The following is a 10,954-nucleotide window of genomic DNA, read 5'->3' on the forward strand; positions in this document are numbered from 1 at the left end:
AGAGATCCACCTGCCTCTGCCTCCCCGAGTGCTGGGATTAAATGCGTGCGCCACCATGCCTGTTGTTTTTTGAGACAGGGTTTGTCATTGGGACCTGGGCTTGCCAGCAAGTCCCAGGAATCTGCCAGTCTCAGCCTCCCAACATTGGGATTACAAACAGGCCCTGGCTGTTTTTTTTTTTTTTTAAATGTGGGTCCTGGGGATTGGACTCAGTTGTCATACTTGTGTGAAAGCACTTTACTGACTGAGCTATTGCCCCAGTCCTCCCTACCCTGAGATCTTTTTGTTTTAATGTTTACAATTAACCATATTAGCTGTGTGGTGGTGGTGGTACATGAGTATAATCCCAGCATTTGGGAGGTGGAGGCAGAAGGATCAGGAATTTAAGGTCATCCTCGATACCTAGAGCATTCAAAGACAGCTTAGGCTATGTGAGACCCTGTCTTAAAAAAACAAAAAAACAAATCAATTTTATTGAGGCACAATTTTCACATAGTGAAATGCTCTCATTTTAAGGGTATTTTTTTGGTAGGAGTTGTCAAATGTCTATGGGTACAAAGCCTCCACTGTAATCTTGATATGGAGCATGTCCATCATCCAGAAGGTTCCTGCTGGCTCCTCCACAGTTCATTTCCCTGACTCCAGCCTCAGGCAATCACTGCTCTGCTTTCTGTCATGAGAGATTAGCCTTGGCTGTTCTGCAGGGTCTATAATAGAACTGAATCACACAGCATCGTTTGCTCTGGTCTCTTCCACACATATTTGAGGCTTATACGTGCTGCTGTGTGGATCGGTGGTTCACTTTTTTTAACTGCTGGATAATATTTTTTTGTGTGAATTTGCTCTGGCTCTTTTCCACAAATTCTCTGTGCTGTTTCTGGGGTTTGCCTGCAGTGAATTAAACTGCCTATAAACATGCATGTGCAGGCCTGTGTGTGTGTGGGGGGGGCTGTATTTCCTTCTCTTTTGAGTTAATACCTCAGAGTAGAATTTGTAGGTCATAGGTAGATATGTGGCTTTTGTGAATTTTTTAAGCTCTATGATAGGGAGTGGGTATATATCATATAGAGGAGCCCTTCATTCTAGGACCTCCTTTGGGTACCAGAATCCACAGATGCTCAAGTTCTGTATATAAAATGTTCTAGGGCCAGGCAAGGTGGAGCATGCCTATTATCCCAGCACATGGGAGGTGAAGACGGGAGGCTCAGGAGCTCAAGGTCATCCTTGGCAAGTTTGGGGCCAGTCTGGGCTACATGTCTCTCTAAGAAACAAAAGAAATAAAAATGGGATAGGGGTTGGGGTATAGCTAAGTAGTAGAGTATGTGCTTAACTTATGCAAGGCCCTGAGTTCCATCCCAAGCACTACAGAAACTAACAAAATGGCAGAATGTGTGTGTGTGTGTGTGTGTGTGTGTGTGTGTATGCACAAAGAGCTTCTGCAAGGATATGTAAGACGGGAAGAAATATGGTCATTACCTGGGGTGCTGGTGTGGGGAGGGAGGGACAGATTGGGGACAGAGATGGAAAGAAGAGTATCTTTTCATAGAAAGCTTTGAGCTCAGCCAATGTATTTCTTATTTATGAAAAAGTTAAAAAAATACAAAAGGCTCCCTTGGAGGCTTCTGAAGGCTGCTGGTCAGGCTTCCTTTTCCTTCGTACCCACAGGGACATGTGGGATGCAGAAGGCAGGGCTGGGGCTCGCCAAGGTCACTTGACTAGCTGAAGTCTCCTGATTTGCTAGATGCAGAGGGTTGGCCCCACACTCACATCTCTAGGTGCTTTGCCAGCTGTAGGCCCAGCAAGCTTCTCACTGAGTCCTCCCAAGGCTGATGTCTCCTCCTTCACAGGTGGGCAAGTGAGGTTCAGACACCAAGAGACTAGCTAGAGCCTGAAGCTGGGACATCATGCAGGGCCCAGGTCCTGATACAGGGCCTGCTGAGATCTCTGTATCTGCATGATGGCTTTACAAGACCTTGCATCTGTCCCCAAATAAATTCATCACAGTGAGGTGCATTTGAAGGTCAGTATGTTTCCTGCCCAGGGACATGATAGTTATCCTAAGAATTAGCATTTTCATGGTGCTTTATGGCCATGGGGGCCACCACCTGCCTGCGCACTGGCGTCTCTGATGTCTGTGTGTCTGAAGAGATGGGGTTCACACTGATGGAGGTGACCATGTCCTCAAACAGCCCACGGAGCCACCACCTGACTCTTTTGCCACCCCACTTCCCTTCTCATGGCCCTTCCTTACCTAAGCCATCCCATGTGTCCTGTCCAAGGCAGGAAGTGACTGTGGAAAGGAGAGATGCAGATTAGAAACAGAAGACTACACCCCCCATCCCAACGCTAGTAGTGGCCCTGGCTGACGGTCCTCCATCTCACTGTCACTAGATTCTAGGGCAAGGATTTTCATGCTTGGAACCTCAGAGTGATCACGGATTCAATTTAGCTACAGCCATTGATATTCTTTCTTTCTCTCTCTGTCAAATTGACTTTCTCAACGGACACACAAGTGGAATTGATTTTTCTTCAGCCCACAGTTCAGTGAATGTAGCACATACCATGTGTGTGACCTCCATCACGATCAAGATCGACACCAATTCCATCACCCACAGGGACTCCTCATGGTATCTCTTTGCAGTTATGCAAGATCCCTCTTCTTATAGAGGGTGGTAAAATGTGCTGGGCTTTGAAGGGGGATAAGAATCCTTTCAGGGGAGGACTGAGGTGATGGTATAGTTGGTAGAGTGGTTGCCTTGCAGGCCTTTTGTTAAATCCTTAGAGCCCACGTATAAAAACCAGGCATGGTGCATGTGCTTTGTAATCCCAGTGCTGAGGAGCCAGAGATAGGCAGATCCCTGGGAATCTCTGGCCAGCCAGCTTAGCCAATTAGGTAAGCTCTAAGCCAGTGAGAGACTCTGTCTTATAAAACAAGGTGAGGTCTGCAAGATGGCTCAGCAGGTAAAGGCCTTTGTTGCCAAGCCTGAAGGCTCCCTTGGAGGCTTCTGAAGGCTGCTGGTCAGGCTTCCTTTTCCTTCGTACCCACAGGGACATGTGGGATGCAGAAGGCAGGGCTGGGGTTTGATCCCTGGGATCCATATGGTGGTAGGAGAGAACTGATTCCCATAAATTGTCCTCAGACCTGACCTGTGCATGCATACATACACACTAAAAATGTTTTGGAAAAAATAGCAATATCAGAGACTAGCGATGTAGCTCAGTTGGTAGAGTAGCTCAGTTGGTAGAGTTGCAACCCTGAGTTTGATCCTCAGCAATGGGGTGTGTTGGTACACTCCTGTAATCCTAGTACTGAAGAGGATCGGGCGTCAAAGTCATTGTGGACTACACAGTGAATTCAAGGCCAGCCTAGGCTACATAAGATCTGTCTCAACAACAGCAACCCCCCAGCGCCCCCCCAACCCAGAGTCTTAAAAGAGCCCATTCTTGGAGCTAGAGAGATGGCTCAGAGCATTTACTGCTCTTCCAGAGAACCCAGGTTTGGTTTCTTGTACCCACATTGGGCAGCTCACAACCACCTGTAACTCCAGTTCCAGAGGATCAGATGCCCTGTGGCCTCTGAGGGCATCTACACATGAGGGAAACACACAAACTCACACAGGTACACATACATACACATAAATAAAAGTAAATCTTTAAAACATTCTTGCTGGGTGGGGCTCAAAATGCAGAGGCAGGTAGATCTCTGTAAGATGGAAGCCAGCCTGGTCTACATAATGAGTTCCAGGCCAGCTGGGGCTACAGGGAGATCCTGTCTCAAAAAAAAAAAAAAAAAACCAAAAAAAAACCAAAATAAAACAAAGAATATTCTTGCCTGAATATTCTTTTCAAAAAATTTTATTTTATGTGTATGTGTTTTGTGTGCATGTATGTTGTGTTCCTGTGTCTTGTAATACCCCTGGAAGTGAGAAGAAGGTGTAGAATCTCCTGGAACTGGAAAACTAGATGGTTGTTAGCTGTCATGTAGGTTCCGAGAACTGAACCTGGGTCCTTTGCAAGAGCAGCCAGTGCTCTTAACCACTTCCTTCTAGCCCTCTTGCCTGAATATTTTTAAGCTCGTGGTAAGGTTTTAAGGGGTTGTATTTTCCCTATCACGTCTCTTCCCTCAAGTCAAGACTCCTTGTAATAAAGTTGTTGCCATCCTGTGATAACTCCCTCTGTCTACTAAAGACACCATCGCAGTTGCTCTAGGAGTGGTGAGCCTTGGAAGCGAACAGTTATTCTTATGAGCAGAGGGTATCAGGCCTGTAGCTGTGGCAGGAGCTCTGGCTTGCTTGGAAAAGGATGGTTCAGCTGTCAATCATTTGAGCTACTGTAGTGGGTGATGCAGCCTCAGGAGGATGTGGTGTAGAAGCCCAGGTATAGGATGAGAGAGCAGGCGGTAGCCCTTTGCCATTTGTTCTTCCTCATCTTTCACCCCTACCTGAGAGGTCAGTGCTGGGAATGGAATCTGGTTCTGTTTCCCCATGGAGAATAGGGAAATCTACCTTTAGAGAGTCATTCCTTTGACTGAGCCATGAGGGCTGAGGCAGCTTGAATTGGTGTGTATGGGAGGAGGAGACACTAATCTGATCTGCCTTTTGCTGTTGTATGACGCAGGACAGGTTTTTAGTCCTAGAAGTGTTCTGGGTTTGAGCATCAGCCTGTGAGCATGGGAAACAAGTCCTCCTGTTTTTGAACCCCAGTTTCCTCATCCATGAAGAGCTTAGCCCCATGTTTCCCTGGCCCAGCTCAGTGCTCAGAGTTGGGACGGGGCAGGTGTAGGCAGGGCTGTAGAACTTTGGAAGGATTCGGAGGCCCTGTCTGGAAAGCTCAGTGGGCCAGGCCACAGGGCTCTTATTTCCCTGTTCCTCTCAGAAACTTCTTGTTCCAAAGATCTTTCCTTCAGTGCTTGTTATGAATATCAAGCACCTGATGCAGAGATGGCTATGACAGATCTTGAACCTGAGGTTCTAGAGTAACCAGATTTGGAAGCCCCAGTGACAAGTACTAGGTCTGATCATCCTAGGCACTGTATACAGGTACCACACAGAACAACATAGGCCCTGTTCAGAGAATTTTCTTAAGAAAGACTAATAGAGACCAACTGTGATTCTAAAAAGGAAAGTAGGGACAGTAGGAAAGTAGAAAGATGGCTTGGGGGTAAAAATGCTTGCCTTGCAAGCCTGATGACCTGAAATTCGATCCCAGAACCTGTGTGGAAAAGCCGAATGGGAATGCGGTTGCTCTCCTCTGTAAACTCAGCATCCTTTTGGCAAAATCGAAGGCAGAGACAGAATTGTCTGAGTGCTCCCTGGCCAGCCAGCCTGTAGTACACAGCACAGCAGCAGAAACAAGAGAGGCTCATCTCAGCGTGGTAGAAGGAGAAAACGGATTCCCCAAAGTTGTCCCCTGACTTTCATGTACATGCCATGGCACACGTACACACACACACACACACACACACACACACACACACACACACACACAATTTAAAAAGGAAAGTGATCTGTTAAGAAAGGGTGACTGCATTCTAAGATGTAGCTTTCCTGTAGTGCCTATCTGGTCTTCAAGGAGCCATGCTTCCCCTTTCCTGCTGTCACCATTACCATTACTGCTACCATGGCCACTGTAGCCACTGCCACCACCACCACCACCATCACCATCATGACTATCACCATTATCTTCACCACCACATCATCATCATGACCTATCACCACCATTACCATCATTACTGCCATCAGGATCTTTATCATCATCACTATCACCATCTTCATTACCTCGTCAACCTCACAGTCACTATCATCAGTATTCTCATCTTCGTCACCACCACCATCACTATCACCATCATCATCACCACTTCCCTCATCTCTGCCACCATCATCATGGTCATCTCATCACCATCGCCACCGTCACCATGCAAACCCAAGCAAAGGAAATGAACCATAAAACATGCTAAGACATCTTAGCCCTGAATCTGCCGTGTGATGTTACAAATCACTCAGACTCTCTGGGCTTGGTACACTGGTGTAGAAAGTGATGAAGTTCAGTTCCGTGATCCCTCGCCTCCGAAACAGCTACCATCTCTGCTCTGTATTTTCCAATGAGTCTTGGTGTCTGGGGCTGACGAGAGTGCTGCTTCTTGTCCAGGCCCACTCTTAGGCTCTCTTTGTCTACACCCTGCTCTCATTCTTTTTCTCACAGACATCACACCACCACCCTCCTCACCCTCAGCCCTGCAGGCTGTGCTCAGCATCTCCCCGACCTCCTCTGGAGTTTCAATCACCCTTGCCAGACCCTCTGAAATTCCTGTAACTGCTTGGGGACCCTGAAAGCTGCAGGGACATGGGGGCATGGAAGCATTATACCATCTCCTCTGCCACCCACACCGCTCCTTCAAATGGGAATTCTGAGGCCTTTTCCCTCCCTACCAAAGACCCTACGAGTTCTTTCCATGCACGGCTTGGACTGAGCAAGTCCAGGCAATGGTCAGGGCGGAAGAAGCCACTCAGAGGGCAGTCTTCCTCCTTCTTCACTCTCCCCAGGCTCCTGTCTCTGTATTGGTAGAATCCAATTAGTTTGAGCCTCCTTAACCTGAGAGGACTTGGCAAGAGTCAGATGAATCTCTGAGAGCTGCTCTGAGGCATCTACCATCATCCCCTTCCTCCTGTCCCCCAGCACTCTCATGATACTCACTGGCAGTGGCCTGGGGCACCACATGGCCCAGGCTGTAATCCCACAACCATTGAGTTTTTTTTTTTTTAAAAGCTCCAGGCAGTGCTTACATCTTTTTTTCTTCCACTCAACTTTCAAGCCTTCCTTTTGCTTTTAAAACAAATCCCAAGGTTCAGATGCTTTTGAAAATCAGGTCTCCTGGCTGTGAGCTGCATCACTGTCACCAGGGTCCCAGCCAGCAGCCTGTGCCTTTTGTCTTTTGATTTGCCAGCACGCAAGGGTCCAGCTTTCTCCCTGTCTCCTGAGCCCCAGCTTTCGGTGGGTGATGTCATCTGCAGTGAAACACATGGTTTCCCATACTGAATGGGATGTGCCAGGATTATAAATAGCTTCCTGTGACTTCAAGTCTCCATCTTGTGCCAGACCTGTTTGCCAGAAATCTGTAAATATTTTCTGAATTTTGGAATGGCCATGAATGTTTGTGGCCTGGGTGATGGATCCTTTATAGGTGACAAGGCTGATGTTATTTATAGGAGTAGATGGTCTGCAGGACAGAACTCGGTTCAGGGCAGCTGGCCATAAAGTCAAACTCAGCTCTTTGCCTCTGATCCATGCAGAGGTCCTGCCTGTTATTTGTAGCCTGGACATACTGGGTGTATACTGAGCCTCCAGTGGGTACCTGGGGCTGTAGGGAGGGGCTGGGACAGTGGTTGTAATCATACCATTGAGAACTGGGAAGCTTCCTAGTGGTGGCTTCCCTATGAGTGAACTTTTCTCGTGAAAATTCATTTCTTGGCCAAATACCCAAAGACTCTGCCACCATCTTGCTCCACTGACCACTTTCATGCAACTTGAGAGTCAGATGGCCTTTTTTCTCCATAAACGACACTTCTCTCTGATAGTCCATAAAGCTCCCCAAACTGCATCCACCCATTTCTGTCCAACACAGGGGGTGCTGGCTTTTGGGAGGACCCTAGATTTTCCTCCTTCATCTTGTCTGCATTGGTTTATTTAGAAGGTTCCAGAAACACCACTTTTTGTTTATTAGTGGAGCTGTCCCTAACTCAAGACTATGAAAGCTTTCTGGAAATAGAGTTCAGAGAAGAGCCAGAATTTGGGGTGTCAGAGCACTGAATAAAGCCTTTTGTTAGGGTTGGCACCTTTTGATGTGTTCAGTGTGCACATACCACCCTGGGCTTTAGCCAAGAGTAACCTGAATGGGGTGTACCCAAGGGGCACTGGCTTGAAATTGGTCCATAATCTCATTTTCCATGCACAGTGAGTGGTGGGCAGAATGGCCTTGGTTTTTTAAACCGCTATTTCATTCTCCGCCCGGAGGTCTGGCATGACTAACTGAATTTATCCCAGTTTCTGTTTCTCCTGAGCCTTTTTGTTTTTTAAAGACAGAGTTTCATGTAGTCCAAGCTGATCTAGAACTCACAATGTATCAGAGGATGACCTCAAAATTCCTGATCCTCCTGCTTCTACCTCCCATGTGCTGGGATTACAGGGGTGCACAATTGCACCCCGCTCAGCCTTTCTTTTTGTTCAGCCCTCCTCCACATATTGCAGAGCACTGTTACAACAACCTATTCTGTCATCACAGCCCTGTGAGGATGGGTTATGCTTGCCTCCATTTTCAGATGGGGAAACTGAAGTTCAGAAGACTTGGTCTAGTTGATGGTAGTCAGCACAGCACTTCATGTCCATCTGACAGCCCGTACTGTGTGTGTAGTCCAGGTGACCCAGCCAGTGCTACACTGAACCTTCTTGTGTGTGTGACAAAAGCATACAGTGTACCATCTACATTGGAAAAAAAACTGGATTCCAGGGCACATCTGACTCAGGATTTGGACAAGGGCTCCAGGCCCTGCAGAGGCCAAAGGGCAACCATCTGGTCTGTGTGTCTCTCCAGTTCATAGGAGTGAAGGCGCAATCCTCCAGGAGGATCTGCTGGCTCCGTCTCATCTCTCCTTCTCTCCTTTGGACCTGCTGAGTCGAAGCCCCTCCGCTGGAGCCCCTGGGCTCACACAGGCTCATTCACTGCCCTCACCTATATCTGCAAATAGTCTCTTCTAAGACTTACTCTCTGTAGGCACAATGTGCCCTGTTTCCCACTCAGCCCGCCTTTATCTCCAACCCACATGTGGCCTTCCAGCACTCATAGAGTCCTCTCTTTCTCTTGTCTGTCTCCCATTAAACCCCATCACTGAATCAGACCCACCAGGGCAGAGATCTTGTCTGTTCTTGTGAATCCACTGCTATTATCCTTTGAGGTACAGCTACAGGCCTATGGTGTTTCATTTGTTTTTTTTTTTTTTTTTTTTTTTTTTTTTTTTTAGATGAACACCTCATTTTTTTTTTGAGACAGTCTCATTATGTAACTCAGACTGGCCTGGAACTTGTGATTTTCCTGTCTCAGTCTCCCCAGTGCTGGGATCACCACCAATGCTCAGCTCAACCCAATTTTACAGACGGTTTGCCACTAAGACTCAAGAGGTTCTGGTCACTTTGGGTGGTTAAGAAGAAACAAATCAGATCTGCATTGCTGGAACCCATCCTGCTTCAAGCTGTACACAAGCATATTCACATACAATTCACACAAGATGGAGGAGCTGCCCTGGCTCTGTCAGCTCCAGCTGAGCTCTTTCCCTGGTCACTGTAGAGAGACCCTCTGATGGAGCCATTGCCAAGTGACCACAGAACTGGGGCCAGCCACTGGCCTCCAGGAGCTATGTGTCCATCAGGGGCCTGATCCTTCGTGCTCAGAGTCAAGCACAGCCCTAGCTCTGAGACCGGGGACAGCAGCTGGTAGTCTGCTCCCTGCTGGGCCTGTCTTCTTTAGTGGCACACGCTTAGCCCCTCTCAGGCCAGTTTTCCCCCATGGCTTTCACCCTGTGGTCTCCTCTACCTGGGCATTTCTTTCCTCTTTTTCTGCCTGGGTGGTCTTCATCGGGGTGACAGAGAAGATACCACCTCCTTCAAGAAGTGCCAGCCTGTCCTCTGAGTACCTGCCATGGTGTCCTGGCCCGTAGATGGATTCCAGACATGTGAGGATTTGGGGTACTGGCATCCCTGCTACTTCTATCGGGTTTCCTTTGTGAGCTGGGATGACCCATGGACAGGGATACCTGCCCTGGCCTGTGTTGTACCTGGGGCTCTGTGGAACAGGTTTGTGAATGAAGGGAGAGAGGGAGAGAGGACAAAAGGGAGGGAGGGAGGGAGGGAAGGAAGGAAGGAAGGACCTGTACATAGAGACTGGGAGATGAGCTCTCTGGTGAAGTGAGCATCTAGTAGGACACTTCCCCACTCTGCTCTACCTTGCCCTATTTCCAGCCAATCCTAACATCTACCGAGTACTTTCACTACCCTGTGCAAGCCCAGACCTAATATCTGTCAATTCATTTGACCCCCTCCACCAACATCCATGAGGTATTGTTATTATTTTCTACTTACAGTGGTGGAGACCGAGGCCTGGCCCATGTCCCCACCCTGCTCTAGCTGGTGAGGCCCAGAAATGTTGCACTAAGAGGGAACAGTGTGGGGAACCTTGGCTACGACTCTTGCTCCAGCCAGGCTGTGGACATCTTCATAGCTCTGGGGCATGAAGGCTCTGATGCCAGCTTGGAGGTTGCAGTGGTCCTGGGGCACCCCAGCCCTGGGCCTTGGTGGCTGTGTATCTGTTGGTGGAGACCGTGTCCTTCAGCCATGCTCCAACATTATGGGGATGGCTTTGGGGACCTATTACTCTTAGTTACAGGGTCAGAGGGGCTGTATGAGGACTGGAGTGTTGGATCAGGCTCTACCCCGATCCTTGTCAGCTGGTCTACCTTGGGCTTACAGCTTCTGGGCTTCAGTTTTTTCTCACTGTAAAATGGGGTAATGGGCCCACCTATTTCCTGCACTGTTGTGAAGCTTATGGAAGAAAATCACTTTAGAAGAATTTCATGAAAGTTGGGCCTGATGGTTCAGGCCTGTAGTTCTAGCTACTGGGGAGGCTGAGGCAGAGGGAGAAGAGGTGGTGGTGCAAGTTCAAGGCCTGCATGGGCAGTGGAGTGAGTTCAAAGTCAGCTTGGTTAATGTATGAAGACCTTGTCCCAAAAAGTTGGGAGGTAGAAAAAAACCGGGTGTGGTGGTGCACTCACCTATCCCAGCACTCAGGAGGCAGAGGCAGATGGATCTCTGTGAAATCAAGGCCAGTCTGGTCTACATAGCGAGTTCCAGGCCAGATGGGGCTATAGGGAGACCCTGTGTCAAAAAAAAAAAAAAAAAAAAAAAAGGG

The 10,954-nt window shown here is 48.2% G+C and overlaps 1 protein-coding gene across 1 annotated transcript in view; it reads right to left on the reverse strand.

The window, feature by feature from the left end:
- Nucleotides 1-10,954, reverse strand: part of Cd5 (CD5 molecule) — a 22,941-nt gene that overhangs the window by 9,991 nt on the left and 1,996 nt on the right. The window contains exon 2 of the mRNA XM_017803610.2: nucleotides 2,252-2,290. Within this exon, the coding sequence (XP_017659099.1) occupies nucleotides 2,252-2,290 (39 nt within the window). The remainder of the gene's footprint in view (nucleotides 1-2,251; nucleotides 2,291-10,954) is intronic.

The sequence above is a fragment of the Nannospalax galili genome, unplaced genomic scaffold (genome assembly GCF_000622305.1).
Source record: "Nannospalax galili isolate Female #2095 unplaced genomic scaffold, S.galili_v1.0 scaffold1270, whole genome shotgun sequence".
NCBI lineage: Eukaryota > Metazoa > Chordata > Mammalia > Rodentia > Spalacidae > Nannospalax > Nannospalax galili.